This window comes from Tribolium castaneum, chromosome 3 (genome assembly GCF_031307605.1).
Source record: "Tribolium castaneum strain GA2 chromosome 3, icTriCast1.1, whole genome shotgun sequence".
Taxonomy (NCBI): Eukaryota; Metazoa; Arthropoda; class Insecta; order Coleoptera; family Tenebrionidae; genus Tribolium; species Tribolium castaneum.
The window spans coordinates 18,104,936-18,120,878 of record NC_087396.1 but is presented as its reverse complement, the minus strand read 5'-3'; the positions used below and the strand labels follow the sequence as shown (position 1 = coordinate 18,120,878).

Genomic DNA, 15,943 nt, shown 5'->3' with positions numbered 1-15,943 from the left:
TCTTAAATTTGAATTGCTACCACGTGCTTCCACCCAATTCATTAGCAATCATACTTTTTTGTTTACGTAATAAGTAATACAAATTTGTTACATTTTTTGACAGTGTCTTTGCTAGCATTTTTCCATCGGCTTTAATTTCTAAAAATGGCTCTCAGAGGGTGGTTATTGATTGTTTGTTGAATTTTAAATAGAAACCTCTACAAAGAAGTGTGATCAATACTGGGTTGCCATAGGAATAAATACATCTATTTACCCAATTTAAATAAAAATTCAAAGTGCAATGTCCGACCATAGCAGTTCTGTGTTTAACAATTCATGTTTAAAATTGCCCAGAAACCCCAAAAGCCATCGCCCTTTGCCTGTATACGAGCAAAAGTATTTGAACCAATTACAAAACGAGGCCACGAAGTTGAATTTAGAATCGTCCAATGAAATCAGCATGAAAGCCCGATCTTCAAGAGATAAAGATCCTGTTAAATCTTTCATCGAATTCTTCGACAGTATCCCAGAATACGATGAGCTAAATCATTTATCTAGTAAAGAATTTTACAAAAGAATAGAACTGTTGAAAGAGAAACAAAAAACGTACACTGATTACGTGCAAAGCGAGAGTAACGTCGTTGATGAAAATCCAGAGTGGCTAGAAGAATATAAAAATTACGCAAAAAAGAAATTTGATGATAAAAAGAAGAAAACGAAACCGTTTTGTGTAACACCAATTCTTAGTAAGAGTCCTAAGTACTTGAAAACTGTCGAAGACCTGGACTCTGTTAGTTTTTCCGATAAGGATTTGTCGCTAAAACCACCCTCAAGGAGATCTGTACGGATTGAAACTCCTAGTGATAAATTATCACCAGGGGAAACATCATCTGAGCTTTACAAAAGACCCAAATCGCGTCTTCCTTCAGCAAGTTCCAAAGGTCAAAACGACTGGGATAATTTTAGCATCGATGATTATAAATTAGACTTGGAAAATTGCTCTCCGAAACAATCAAAAAGTGCACCTAATAGTCCGGCTAGAGCCAAATCAAGTGTGGGCTGGAAGGATAATGAAATTACCATTCCCAAACCGTTTGAAATGACCGTTAGGTAGTAGACACAAAACAGTAGAAACAGAAATTATTATTATTATTTACAGAGATGAAGAAAATAAAATTGTTGATGAACTGATGACGAAGGCAAAACCTAAACAAGAAAAAACAGAGTTGTTTAAAGCACATCCTATTCCGATTGAATCGCAGATCCCACTTTTTGATAAAATTATGGCCGATCAAGAGAGAAAGTGAGCAATTCGAATTCTTGATGCTCTCCTAAAACATTTTTTCTAGAAACAAAATTGTTCGCGAACGCAGTAAAGCCCTGCTGCAAGCACAAATGCGGCCGTTTTCTTTTACTCGAAGAGACGAAGAAATACAAAATCTAACGAAAGGTCTATCCAAATCATCTCCAAGTCTATTCCTTGACGACCCTCCCATCAAAATAAAAAAATTTAAAGCAAAGCCCATTCCAAAGAACTTGTTCAGTAACTACATTTACCAAAAGATGCATGAAGATGAGTTCTACAGGTTCGTGATATTTTCGCAACATGTGTTCTAGTTTGATGGTTTCAGAGCTTTACAGAAGAAAATTCGAGCTGAGGAAATGCTCCGTGCTGCTTCCTTACCTCCTTCAATGGCCAAAAGGGAAAGAACTAGCCACAAGTACGATGTTTGTCCACGCTCTTACCGAGATGTTGCCGTAAATAAACCAACAAAACCAAAGAAGAACAAAGGTTACAAGTGCGGTTCCAATTACGAGAAGGAGTTAGAAGAGTTGAAGAATGAATTCTTGGATATTAGTCCTAAACCAAAATTTAAAAGATGTGGAAAAAAACAAGTTGGGTATTACTTTTACAGTTTCATTCAATTTTTTGATTCCAGAACAAGGGTTGCAGAAATTTCTCCGCTAGTAGTTGCGAAAGTCGCACCCCATCGTCTTTGTCTTCTATTAATCGTTCCAATTTGGCCGCTGTTTTGAGAATACAGTCGGCCCGCAAACGTCTTGAACTGGATATATGTCAAAAGCTTGAAGAAGCAAAACTCAAAGAAGAAGCTCGTTGGAGGGAAAAACTAATGAGGAAGAAACCCGTTTGGCAAGCTTTAGCCTACAGTCATGAGGAAGATCTCGCAATGAGATTACAGCTGCGTCGAGACGAAGAAAAATTACGAAGTGAAGAACACAAACTAAGAATGCAGTTGATGTTGGGGAGGGTTAATCAACAACCAACACTGTTCGAGCGTCAATCACAAGTGTGTCAATTTCTCAGTTTTTAGTGTCAGGTCTTTACGAAAATTTTTAGGTCAAATATCTCAGAACCAAAGACGAATTATTAGATAAACTGTACACTGAATACAAGTCTCGTAAAAATTCCAAACGCAGTATCAGCGACTTGTCCGATATGCGCACTTTAGCAGAAGTCAAAGACGAGGCAATCCAGGCTTTACTCGACGACGACTTAAAGCAAGACTTAGATTCTTTGAACTCGAAGGAGAGCATTCAGGAAGAAAAGGAAAAGTGTGACAGCATTAGCAGCGAGGAGAACCAATCGAATTAAATTAATTTACTAATCCCAACACAAAACAAATATAACTCAGTCTTAATTTAAGAAACGTTTTCTTCTATCCATTGCAAGTACTTGTCTACTCTCGTGTACACAGTTGGTAGGTTTGGGTCCCCACAAGTCAGACTTGATGCAAAAGAAACTATCCCAAGCTGGAAGTAACGCAAATCCCCTCCTGTATCCGTAGTTGCATTTACTAGAGGTCCTCCACTGTCCCCCTTGCAAGCATCTTCTTTCGCCGGTCCATTGGCACAAATTTGGGTGCTTTGTATGGGTTGTACCTCAGGAGGAACGCTCTTCTTGCACGCTGTGTGGTTCCAAACCGACACAGAAGTGTATTGTAGGGTTGTAGAGCCGCCCAAATTGGCAGCATTGGTCTTACCCCAACCACTTATCGTGAGTTTTTGTTTGGCTAAATCTTTGAGTTCCAAGTGTCTCTCGAAAGGTAAGCAAATCGGTTTGATGTATTCTGAAATATTGGTCTTATTGGAGACAAGATTATAAGAACGTACGAACCTGTGAACCTAATCTGTCTTCTCACTTTGATCAAGGCAATATCGTTTTGAATAGTTCGAGTGTTGTATTGTTTGTGAACTGTTACTTCTTGTATGGTGAAATCTACATGAGGTGGAGCACAAGTCGTGTAGTTATTAATCGTGAAACAATCTTTGTCGGCCAAAAGATCGTGCTCTCCTAATCGAACCAGCACTCTACAATTACCAAATCATTTGATTGCTGTGCTTTTGTAAAGTTTTTCTTTATTACCTACAATTCTAATCGTCGGTCCAGATTTATGCAATGAGCGGCTGTCAAGATGTAATGGTCAGTGATAATGCTACCGGCGCACAAAAATTGGGTATAGTTGAGTCCTTTTTCTGCAAAAATTGTTTTAAGAAAATTGTTAGTTTTTAACAAAAGTCTTACGTCGATAGCCTAGCAAGGCCATCCAAGGGAACTGGCCCAAATCTGCTACTTTGCCACCACTGACCTTATCTGAGACCATAACAAGGCCACAAGTAACCGGAAATAGAGATGTTTTCCGGTTTTCCAGAAGTGTAGTATTAACATTGTGTGAGCCATGAGGACAACATATCATGTTGAGACCGCTGTGGCAAGGGTAGATGAAGGTATCGGCCTCTCGTATCTCGCATTGTGAAAGGGGGACACAGTTGTGTTTTTCGGGACATTTCACCTGGACTCTGTTTTTGTCTCGCACGGATACAGTAACTAAAAGAACAGCATTTTTTGATGTGTACACCGCGTTATTTCAGAATTAGTTGTACTAAAATAATATATTAAAGTATAAGTGGATATTGAGGTCTTTAAAACACGCGCAATTTTTCGAGCTCGAGTCAGAGTGCTCGAAATAGAGCAAGTATTTTAAAGACCAGTTACCCACGATACGTTATTTTTTTATTGGTTCACTTTGAAATCATAAATACTGATATTAATACAGACTGTTTATAAAAGAGTGTAGGATCTCAGGTGGTTCTGAAATTTAAATTTCTCGCATTTAATTATTTTATTTCTATGAAATTTCTGAAAAGTACCAATTTTCATCTACTCAGGCAAATTTTTCATATACTTACATTGTTTTTTCTGGAAAGGAGTGGCAAACTTTTAAAACCTACTACGATTCTACATTAATTTATAGACAGATTGTATTACAAAAATTTAAAATAATGTAGTGTGAGATCAGTATTCATTTCGTTATCATGGAATTGATGGTCATTGTAATAAAAAATTATGAAAAAGAGACCATTTATACTTCACGTTTTTTGGTTTATTGGTACTTTAAAAAACGCGCGTTTTTGAAAGCTGAATTTATACACGCTGCAGCGTTTTTTAAATAAGCAAAATTGATTACCAATAAAAAATGTATTTATTAAATTCGATTCTTACACCTACTTTAGCAAAATAAAATTTTGACTTTTGACTTAAGTTTTAAATAAACACCTAAACCAAAAAGTTCTAGAACAATTTGTTTAAAGGCCTTTTTTTGTACGTGGTGCTCACTTGCGGTCACCAAGCTGAAGAAATGCTGATCTAGGCGCAGTTAAACACCGCATTGTTTTGGCCCGCTTTCCCCTATACGAATTTATCTTCCACAAATAAGTTGACAATAATTGAGCTGTGTTTTTCCAGACCTTAGTATCCTCAGACATAAATCACAAATTTTATCAGATTCGTTGCGCCGCTGTGATGTAACTGAAGGTCAATTAAAACCACTCGATCTCAATTAAATTAATTAAATTGAAAGCGAATTTATTTGCGGTTTTAAGTTTTATGTTTCCGTGAGAAATTAGTTCAAACATGTTTTGGTTTCTTTGATTTTGTTCCAAATTTTCCATTCACGCTATTCAAAGCCTTCAGATTATAATTAGCTACTAATTGGATACTCACGGATAAGACAAAGAAAAAAAACAACAAATTGTTTAAACCATTCAAGAGCCATTTAAACGATTATCACAACAAACAACACAATCAAGACTTACCTTCTCGTACTCTCGAAACTTAAGTAACGCGTGCGCAGAATCTCTTCCAAGAAGTAATCACATAAACCCGAATTTGCATCTACAGATATTTTGAAGCATCTTTTTTAGTAAAGGCTACTGCCATGGGTGAAGCAGTCAAGGAAACGGCAATTTCTTTTTTGTTGGTTGTTTTCCCCGCGGAACTCGGTGTCCGGAGATGACCGTGAACTTGCTTAAGTGTGTTACACTGGTATGCAAATAATTCGAGGGAAATACTAACAGTTTGTAGGATTTTCCCACAATTGTAAAAAAACGACAATTTTTTATAAGGCTGATGTATTGTGAAATAAATGAGAACAATCAAGGCTTAAGATTATCCAAAATCCAGTCCATATAGTAGGCAACTCTAGTGTAAACACCCGGAAACGGAACATTGCCACAGTCTTTAGGGCCAAAAGACACTATCCCTTGCTGAACAAATCTTGGTTCTCCGAATAATAATGAGAAAACATGAAGGGGCCCTCCACTGTCGCCGCTGCATGAATCACTTTTTGACTTGCCCCCGGCGCAAATTTGCTTTTTGGTAAGTTGAACAATTTTTTCGAATTTATTTCGACATTCTTCAAAGGATACTATTGGAACTTCAACTTTCAGTAACTCAGGGCTGGGGACCCCTTTTTCGGTGTGTCCCCAACCAGTCACTACCACGTTTTTGTTTGTAAAGTTGAAATTTCGGGCTTTGTCCAAAGGTAAACAAACCGGTCTACTATTCTCTGAAAAATAAATGTGTTTGAAGCCAAAAAGCCAGAATTTGTACCTAAAGACAGGTTTATTGGGGACACTCTAACGAGAGCAATGTCATTAGCATGCGTGACGATGTCGTATTGTTTGTGAAAGATAACTTTCTCAATTGATAAATCCTGAACAGGAGGAGCACAAACTTCTTCACCTTCAAACTCTTCACAGTCGGTGTTGGTACGAATGTCGTGCTCCCCAACTCGTACTCCAATTCTACCAAAACAAATTCAAAATTTTCTCAAGATGATTTTGCTTACGCACAGTTTTGGCTTAATGTTTGTAACACAATGAGCTGCCGTTAAAATATAGTTTTCGTTGATTATGGTACCCCCACATAGGAACGAAGGCCCACGGTCTACAAAAACAATAAGTCGACGAAAAATAGTCTCATAATAACAAACCCGTTTGATACGAGAGTAGAGCCATCCAAGGAAATTCGAAAAGCCCAGTTTTGTTACCGTTGACGATTTTGTCAACAGTGTCCAAATGACCGCAGTTTTTAGGTAAAAATTTAACGTTTTTGTGATTGCTAACATCAGGCAACATAACATCATCTTCGGCAGAGTTACCATTCGTTATAAACTGGTTGTAATTAACAGGATTTGTTGGACAACAAATTGTATTTTTCTTGCCCTTAATGACGCACTTATACGCTTCTAGTTTTGCACGGATGTGGGGTGGAAAAGGACGAGGGAGTTTTCGCAAAATGTCCAACATTTGTTTGCAAGACTGGGCCACCAAACATAAGCCCGGTTCGTTATCCGGGGTTTGGCAATTGCCACTAATTCTTTCTATGGAGCATTTTGTAAATAAAAAAACTGAAACAAGGTTTGTACGTACGTGCTCCCACAGTTAGAAGGAAATAGAACAAAATTGAAACGCTTAGCATTGCAATACAGCCGATCTTAAACCACCAAAGTATGACTATAACTATTAATTACTTCCTAATGCTTCAAGACGGTAACAACTAATGCGTTTTAAATGCACAATTAAGATTTTGTGTTCGACAAACTTGTGGACATTACTGATGACTTAAACTAATGGCCTGCGTAATATTTCGTTTATTTTTCTTAAAACACGTTACAATAATTTAGGTGCTTAGTCTAGTTAGGGTTCCATATTGTCGAGAATCCAGTCCATGAAAGCAGCCACTCTCGTGTAAACCCCCGGCAAATAAGAACTGCCGCAATTTCTGGGCCCAAATGAGACAATTCCTTGCTGTACAATCCGTGTCTCTCCAAATATTCTCCCCATGACTTGGAGAGGCCCTCCACTATCGCCTCCACAAGAGTCCTTGTTTTTTCCCCCGGCACATAACTGACGCTCATTCAAATTGGCAGTGGTTTTGTACAGTCTTTTACACTCCTCCAAAGGAACTACAGACAGGGCAACTTTTAACAAATCAGGACTAGGTCGGCCATTTTCAGTCATTCCCCATCCTGTCACAACCGCATTTCGGTTTGTAAAGTTGTAATTTCTACTTTCGGCCAACGGAAGGCAAACAGGACGGCTATTTTCTACAAACAACAAACTTAAATTGTTCTGAAATTGTGGTCGTGTACCTGAAGTTTTAATAGGAGCCACTCGAAGAAGAGCAATGTCGTCGGTCAAAAATTTTGCGTTGTATTGTTGGTGTGGTATTACTTTCTCTATTTGCAAATCTTGAAAAGGAGGTGCGCAAAATCTTTCTTTGTCTTTATTGGTTTCACAGTCAGTAACGGTTCTTAGATCGTGTTCACCAACTCGAACCCCCAATCTACAAAAGATTAGTTAACTGATTTTTCATTTATTTAACTTGCGAGGACCTACAATGGTGTTTTGAGGTTTGTGACACAATGTGCCGCTGTTAAAATATATCTGGGGTTGATTATTGTGCCGCCACACTTAAACTGGGGACCATTTCCTTTGAAAAATAAATGTTTAAAAATTGCAACATTTGTGAATTAACTTACGGGTTTGGTAGGACAATAAAGCCATCCAAGGAAACTCAAAAATACCAGTCTTGTTACCGTTGACAATTTTGTCAAGGGAGTCAAATTGGCCACATTTTCGCGGTAGCAGATAAGTATTTCTGTGTCTCGAAACGTCGGGAAATGTTGGTTCTTCTGCGTTGTTGAAGTAGATTGGTTTTGAGGGGCAACACACTTTCGGTGAATTGCCATCAAAACCGCAGTGGTATGATTTTAAATAATCTGAAATTTCTGGTGGTAAGGGTTGAGGTACCTGGTCTAGTAAATCCAAGATTGGTTTGCATGAATAAATCGGGGTGCATTTTCCATCTTGGTGGTGAGGTGTTTTGCAGAGATCGTGATTAGTCGATTCGAATTCCCATTCTAGAATTAGTTTATTTACGAGTTCCTTGATAATAATTATTTGTCAACTTACGTGCTTGTACAAAAAGGATGAAATGGAGAAAGAACACGGCACAAAACATGATTTGATGATAGGTACCTACTATCTACAAACTAACTATGCAACAGTCTTTTGGAGTGTTACTTAGGTATTAATGCCGTGATAAGAGGTGAGGTAAGATGAAAAATTTAACGAGTTTTAAAGTGTGTCCCTGCCATGACTCATGCGTAAAATGGGTGGGTGGAGGGAAGAATATTGGGTTAAGAATGTGCAGTGATTTTTTCTGCTTTCTGCGGTGTGTCGTGGGTTAATTAATCACGATTTGTATTAAGTGATTACTTTTAATTGATAAGTGGAAAATGGTGAGTAAATAACTAAAAAATCATAAATTACAGTAATTGAAGACACGTAGATATTTTTATAGACTATGCCACATTAAGCAAAAGAAGATTCATACAATTTTTATGTAGAATAAGTAAGTAAGCATAAACTTTTAATTTGTTCAAAGAAAGACGTCATTTATTGTTTACAAGTTTTTATTTTGCGTAAGAATTCAAAATAAATTTTATGAATAACTGAGTTATTTAGTTCTCATTGCAATGCAACAGTAAAAGAAAAAATTTTAGAAAATAGTCAAACTTGATGTGGGGATTTACCCAACAACGCCCCACTTTACTCTTCCTGAATATGAATATCTTCATAATGCATGTTAATATGACACACACACCGTTATCTTCCAAGGTTGTAGAACGGGGATTTTTGCTAAGTTATTAATAAGTAGGCGGAAGATCCAAGACATTGTCATCAAATAAATATCTATTATTTTACATAGTGAAATCAACTGTTGAAATCAGCTAGGAGAATAATGTGCAGATTTGCAAATAAGTAGGCTAGCGATTTAATAAAAAAGTTTGTTCTAAAATTGCGCAAAATAGGAAAATTTTAGATGTTTTCCACATTAATTACTTGAAACTTTTCCATTTTCAAAAAAAAGTAACGCATTTACCTGTAAGTATACTTTATTTGAATCTAGAAATGTGTTCGGATTACAATAAAATGGTGCCAAAATTTTATATACTTATTACGAGTACCCAATATTACAAACTTTACACATCAGCTTAGAAAAATTGTTGTTAACTTATAAATGACAAAAGCTATCAAGGGTTGATGTTATCGAGAATCCAGTCGATATAGGGTGCAACCTTAGTATACACTCCTGGATATTTATCTTTCCCACAACGCCTGGAACCGAACGAAACAATTCCTTGTTGAACAACGCGAGTATCCCCATCGAATTTTACTAAAACATGTAAAGGTCCACCACTATCCCCTGCACAAGCATCACCATTGATCCGATTGGTCGTGCTGCCCGCACACAACTGTTGATGTGTAATTTTAGTAATGTTTTGATACATTTTAACGCATTCCTCATGAGGCACTACAGGAATTTGCACTTTCTTCAAGGTAGAACTAGTGCTACCCGTTGCCTCATCTGTAACTCCCCATCCTGTAACCACACCATATCTATTCGTAAAATTGTAGTTACGGGCGTTGTCGTCAAGTGGTAAACAAACTGGTCTTATATTTTCTAAAATAAATTCACATATTTTTTATATTTCAAGTGGTATGATCTACTTAAAAACACCTAAAGACAAGTTCATCTTTGGAACTCTTATAAGTCCGATGTCATTTTGGAATAATAAAACATTGTAATCCTCATGAAAGATAACTTCCTCTACCCGTAGGTCTTGATATGGTGGTGAACAAATTCGTCCATCTTCTGATTCTTCACAGTCCTCGAGTGTCTCGATGTTGTACTCACCAACCCGAACTTTAATTCTTGTGAATTAGTTAAAACAAATGTGGTCAAATGTTTAAGAAATGTTGATAGTCTTACAGTTTAGTTTTTGTAAGTCCTCTTAAGCAATGAGCTGCAGTTAGAATGTATCTATCATTGATAATTGTACCTCCACATTTAAATGAGGTACCCTCGGAGATACCTATAAAAATTACACTCTACTTCTACATTTCAATTTTAATTTATTGACAATTAGATTTTCTATCCACTACTATTTTTATTTTATTTTTATTTTTATTTGATAACTGAAAAATAGTAATGTAATTTCTTACACGAAAAATTGGACAACAATCACATTGTTTGTTTGTTAATTTTTTGGCGTAAAAATTGTTTTAATTTTAGTATAAGTGCATATTTACGACTTTACTTACTACCACTGTTAATATTTTTGTAAATCAAAAGAGCCATCCAAGGAAATTCAAATAACAAAGCATCTCTTCCATTCACAATCCTTCCACTTGTATCCAAATACCCACACTCTTTTGGTAAAAGGTCAGTCTTATTGTAAGCGCAGCAAACTTTAGGCTCTTTATCATTAAAACCACAATGATGCAATCTGAACAACGAAGAAATTTTTTGAATAGAGGATATGGACGTATTAATAGAATCAAAAAGTGGTTTGCAAGAATTGAGAGAAATGCAAGTTCCTATTTCTCCACTCTTTGTGATGCATTTGTCGTCTTCGATTGCCCATTCTGTAAAATGTAAAGGTGAAAAATACTTTTTGAACTAAACACAATTATCATTAAATGACGGATTTCTTCCTTTTCTTTATTTTAGTTTTGCAAAGTTTTTCACTAATAAAATAATGAAAGAAATCGATGCAAAAAAAATGTCCTATCAAAAGTAATTTCTTTGTTTGTAAGTAGTGGACATTACCTCTGTAATGCAAAAAAAGCAAGAGACAAAGTACAAAATTAAGATTAATTATTAATAAAATGAAACTATTCTAGGTGGTTGTAAAAAATATACTACTTACTTCTCTTGGCAATTGTTATGTGCAAGAGCAGAAAAAGGCAAACATTAAGAAGTTTATTACTACAAACCATTCTTTTGACTGATTTTGCTCTTGAACTTAGTTATCGCTAAAATTATTATCAAAATTATTAATGCAAAAACATTAATTTAAAAATAAAACGATTAGAGTAAACACGACAAGAGAAACTGGCGCTTTTTCAAAAAAGGAAATAGAAAAATTTGTTAAAGCATACTAGTATAAGGGCCCCTATGCACACTGCTACTTTTTAAGGAAAACACCCCGATTTTCAAGGGTAATCTGAAAAGCAGAGAAAATCGTGAAAAATTTTCAAGGGTGAACTGAAAAGCAGACTGTTTTGTATAAGTTACAAAGCATGCTATACAAACTCATGTATGTGGGTCTCTTCAGCACAAATTTAATGATTTTAGAAATCAAACCACTGAACATGTTTTTAATCAATTTCAAATATTGATAGATTTTTCCAACGGGGTAAAACACCCTGTCTGTAAAATTGATGTGAAAACTATTTGTTAATGAATAGGATTATTTATTGCGATTTTCTCCTGTTATGAACTTTGTACTATATGGGCCTGTTTAGCACAATAACGGTTCAAATTTAAGGATTTTACCTTGTTATAGCAACAATAAAGGATTAGCATAAAAAGAATAAAATATATGTACAATAGTTCATTAATAATTTTTATTTTTTGAGTTATTCAAAACATACAGACGCTTGGAAAAATAATAAAAAAATATGCTGTAGTATAATTAACTATTAGCAGCGCGCCGTTTAGTTTGATTCTGCCCTGTAAAAATTACAGTTATTATTCATTACGCAACACAAGTGCTTGTAAAATAACTACATATTTTAAATATTAAACGGGTTAGAATGTCATATACCCAGTGATAACCCTTATTCGTCTAAGAGCTCTCGCACATTGAGCTGGTGTCCGAAAATATAATTTGTACGGGGGTCTATTAAAACACTGGTTTATTCTTAAACCCCTATGTTCAACTTCACTTCATGTGGCTTGATGATTATTGCCTCCATAGTTATTTGTACGTTTGCGTAATATTGTTAGCCGCTGAAGACCACTCTAACGTTCTTAAGATGCAAGTTGGTTTTGCTGTCTTGTCGACGTTCTTGCATTTCGATGATTTCTTTGATACATTTATTTATCTTATCTACAGAAGAAAACAGTTTTTTTTCACCTTTTTTGCAATTTCCGCATAAATACATTTTGCCATGTTGATCAAACCCTAGAATCACAAAACATAGACAACAGAATAACAATGTCCGATTGAGCTCTCCGAGTAATAGTAAAATGATTGAGTCATTACAAATATCTATAATCTATGATGATTATAACCACCCAGATTTTCATCTGTGTTTACCTTTTCTTTTTTTATTCTAAAAGATAGAAGATCAGATTCTCTAACAATAGAAGGATTTGAAAGATCTATTGTTCATTTATTAGTACTAATATCCAAATCTTTCAAATTAGCCGTTGAGTAAAATTTTATAACTTCCACATCTATTGGTATTCTAAGAAATAGTTCACCATCAAAAGAAAAGTCAAGCAAAGTAACAGCCTTTTCTCCATGAACTTCTTTAACAAAACGAATTTTTCCTACAAATTGTAGAAAAGAATAATGAGTTTTTTCATTAATTCAGTTTCCACGTTAATTAACCTTTCTCCGTAATTGGATAAGTCTTTGGACTGGCTCTGCCAGGCATCATCTAGTTGTCCTTTATTGACAACATCATATTTATCAATTGCATCAGCAGTTTTAACTAATCTTCTATTACCAATATCGATATATCTTCTTGTAGCGGTTAGATTCACCGAATCTTTTTTGATTATATTACTGAGTTCCGGTTTAACAATTTTTAAAACGCTTTCTGAATCATCTTGTTTGATCATATTATCGTTGACTTTATCCATAGCAGCATGCAAAGCACCAATCCACTTTGTGTGCTCTGTCGCTAAATATTGTAAATTAACAGCATCGCCTGGACCTTCTGGTTGTTTTACATTAACTAATTTGTGTCGTGGGATATCATAATTACCATTTTCTGATAGATTAAATCCTATACCAGGTGGCCCTCTTGTTGATTTTCCACCTTTTTTCTATTTTTTCAGATGTCATCGTCTTTGGCTTTGCTTCTGAACTGGCCTTTTAGGGACACCATGCCAATCATTTATGGGCGTAAAATTCTTTCTATATTTCATTTTAGGAGTTTTAAAATCAATAGTTAAGCAATCAAATTTTGTAATGTTATTTTCATAATATTTCCTGAGTTTCTTATCCAACCCCTTTTCTCTAAATATTAAGCTTATATCATTACCATCACATGATGGAAATATTGAAAGATAATTACATTGTAAACAAATTGATTTTGGCACTCTATACCAATCCTGCCTTATATAAGTCATTGAAGCATTCATTTTTCTTCCGCGTAGAGCTAAATCTGTCAGTTTCTTTTGATCTTCCGTTACGAAATCATCAAGAACAATCAAGTTTTGTTTATATCTATCAAGTTTGTTTACATCGACTATGTCTTCTATATCTTGTTGGCGAGTTGGCGAGACTCTCTTGCGAGAACACTGTAAAAGTTTAGCAGTGCATTTGGTCTCACATTTTTGAAGTAATAAATTGAGTTAATTAGTGCATTTTACATCAGTGTATTGCTTATTTTTTTGTGCATCATTTGATGTAACAGTGATTTCTCTTATGTCATCTTGAGTACTACAACGAAGGTAATTTAGTTGAATTTAGTTTATCGGTATCAAACGATTGATTATCGTGCTGCTCGTCAGATATCTTCAGTTTATCTTCACTTTTTCTTACTTTTTCTTACTCTTGATTATTTGAATTATTTTTTTTTTATTTAGCATTTAATTTTTCAAAATGCCTTTTTCTTGTTTAAAATGTAAAGATCCGGTCAATGAAAATCAAACTAAATCATTTATCAAATGCGATGGTTGTGAAAGACCGGTACATGTAAATTGCTCAGATCTCTCGGCTGCTGAAATTATGTGTTTTGAGTTAAGGCCAAATTCTAAGCGTAGATTTAAATATATTTGTATGGACTGTGAACAGGGGTTGCATCAGCTTCCAAAAATTCTCTCGCTAGTTACTGACTTGAAACAAGAGATCAATAAGTTAAATGAAAAGATTGAAAACATTTCTAACCCGGTTAGTTCTAATACTTCACTCTCTCCTATGGTTATGGAAGAAATTATTTCTGAAATATCTGAAAGAAATAAAAGGTCTTCTAACTTACTTATTTATGGTGTAACGGAAGCTGGTTAGTCCAAGAAAGAACAATCTGACTTAGACTGTACCTTGATCTCGGATATATTGAACAATTTGGGCTCATCAGCAACTCAACAAATCAAGCCGGTTAGGTTGGGAAAATATGATGCTTCCAATACAGTTCGATACACGTCCAATAAAGGTTAATCTGTTTTCTGCTGATTTAGTTCAGAATGTCATTAGAAATGTGAAAAAACTGAAAGGTTTACAACAATTTTCAGCGTTGGCATTCTCTTATGACCGAACTCCTCGACAAATTGAATTATACAATACGGTGAAACAGGAGTTACTTATTCGGCTACAAAATGGTGAGGAGAATTTAAAAATAAAATATCGTAATGGTGTTCCCACCATAATTAATCAGTCCCATTCGGAAAACTAAATTTGTCCAACACCATATCAGGTCAATTTGAAATCTATTATCAGAACGTCAGAGGTTTGAATTCTAAAACGGATCATTTTTTTTTCTAATTGTTTGGATTTACATTATGATATTATTTGCGTCACGGAAACCTGGCTAAGTGATTCTGTCTTTGATTCTGAATTACTACCCGATCAATATAATGTGATTCGTTGTGATCGTAAGTTTTCTCTGGTTAAACTGTCGAAGGGAGGTGGTGTTCTACTCGCTATCAAAAATAATATTACTTTCTCCCGAATTAATACTTCTGAACTTTCTGCCGTTGTGCCTTTAATTGATATTGTCTTGTGTAAATGTCTTATAAATATGCAAAGTGTGACTCTAGGAGTTATCTGTATACCACCAAATGCCACGGCAAATGAGCTTGATCTATTTACCGCTGGATTAGAACAACTTATTTTGGGCCATCAGTTTATTTTGTTTGGTGACTTTAACCTACCTGATTTCGGGAAAACAAACGAATCACGAAAATCGCAGGTTTTTCACAACTTCATAAATGTCCTTGACGCTATTCCGCATAACTCAGTAATGAACCCTAACAACAATCTTTTGGATCTTGTATTTTCTTCCAGTGAGATGAACCTAAACGTCACTAAGTGTGACTTTCCATTAGTGTTCGAAGACTTCCATCATCCTTCAATATCTGTCTCTCTACAAGTAACAAAAAACCTAAGTTATCCTTCTTTTCCTTGTAACAATAGCTTAGTCTATAACTTTCACAAAGCTAATTTTCCTTTATTATATAATGCATTTTGTGATATCAACTGGTCTTTTCTAAATGACTTTTCCAATGTCAATGAAGCTATTGAGTCATTTTACTCGGTTATCTATCAACTATTTGATTTGTATGTTCCGAAAAAACGTAGACAAAAGTCTAGTTATCCGATATGGTTTACTCCTGAAATTAAATACAATCTTAAGACCAAAAGGTACTTTAGGAAAAAATGGCTACAAAGTAATAGAAATATTGTTTTATTATAACGAATTTAAACGATTACGTAGTCTAACTAAGAAACAAATCTCGATTGCTTATCAATCTTATGTCAGCCATATGGAAACAAATATAAATTCCAATCCTTCCGACATCTGGAAATTTTTAAATCAAAAGAGAGGTTGTTCTCGTATACCAGAAAGAATTTTT

The 15,943-nt window shown here is 35.2% G+C and overlaps 4 protein-coding genes across 5 annotated transcripts; 1 reads left to right on the top strand and 3 right to left on the bottom strand.

Annotated features, from left to right (window-relative positions):
- Window positions 1–69: 69 nt before the first annotated feature.
- Window positions 70–2,649, top strand: LOC100142281 (uncharacterized protein). The gene is made up of 6 exons (XM_015981540.2): window positions 70–1,089; window positions 1,139–1,282; window positions 1,329–1,565; window positions 1,611–1,875; window positions 1,920–2,288; window positions 2,339–2,649. Exons 1-6 carry the CDS (start codon window positions 281–283, stop codon window positions 2,591–2,593), a joined length of 2,079 nt encoding a protein of 692 aa, XP_015837026.2. The 5' UTR covers window positions 70–280; the 3' UTR covers window positions 2,594–2,649.
- Window positions 2,585–11,181, bottom strand: LOC661472 (serine protease P93). The gene is made up of 11 exons (XM_015981542.2): window positions 11,061–11,181; window positions 10,453–10,776; window positions 10,121–10,223; window positions 9,869–10,062; window positions 9,383–9,811; window positions 5,095–5,173; window positions 5,003–5,055; window positions 3,524–3,826; window positions 3,369–3,474; window positions 3,116–3,309; window positions 2,585–3,068 (listed from the first exon to the last, which is right to left on the bottom strand). Exons 1-11 carry the CDS (start codon window positions 11,128–11,130, stop codon window positions 2,641–2,643), a joined length of 2,283 nt encoding a protein of 760 aa, XP_015837028.2. The 5' UTR covers window positions 11,131–11,181; the 3' UTR covers window positions 2,585–2,640.
- Window positions 5,387–6,833, bottom strand: LOC135265622 (serine protease grass-like). Its single transcript, XM_064355466.1, has 4 exons — window positions 6,273–6,833; window positions 6,133–6,226; window positions 5,891–6,084; window positions 5,387–5,846 (listed from the first exon to the last, which is right to left on the bottom strand). The coding sequence occupies exons 1-4, from the start codon at window positions 6,586–6,588 to the stop codon at window positions 5,434–5,436; spliced, it is 1,017 nt and encodes a 338-aa protein (XP_064211536.1). The 5' UTR covers window positions 6,589–6,833; the 3' UTR covers window positions 5,387–5,433.
- On the bottom strand, window positions 6,917–8,682 carry LOC661429 (serine protease grass). 2 transcript variants are annotated; one of them, XM_008197144.3, is made up of 5 exons: window positions 8,257–8,602; window positions 7,824–8,204; window positions 7,681–7,774; window positions 7,434–7,627; window positions 6,917–7,388 (listed from the first exon to the last, which is right to left on the bottom strand). In XM_008197144.3, exons 1-5 carry the CDS (start codon window positions 8,303–8,305, stop codon window positions 6,979–6,981), a joined length of 1,128 nt encoding a protein of 375 aa, XP_008195366.3. In that variant the 5' UTR covers window positions 8,306–8,602; the 3' UTR covers window positions 6,917–6,978. The 2 variants fall into 2 exon arrangements, with proteins under 2 accessions (XP_008195366.3, XP_064211535.1); XM_064355465.1 differs by having other exon boundaries at window positions 6,917–7,627; window positions 8,257–8,682.
- Window positions 11,182–15,943: the final 4,762 nt, after the last annotated feature.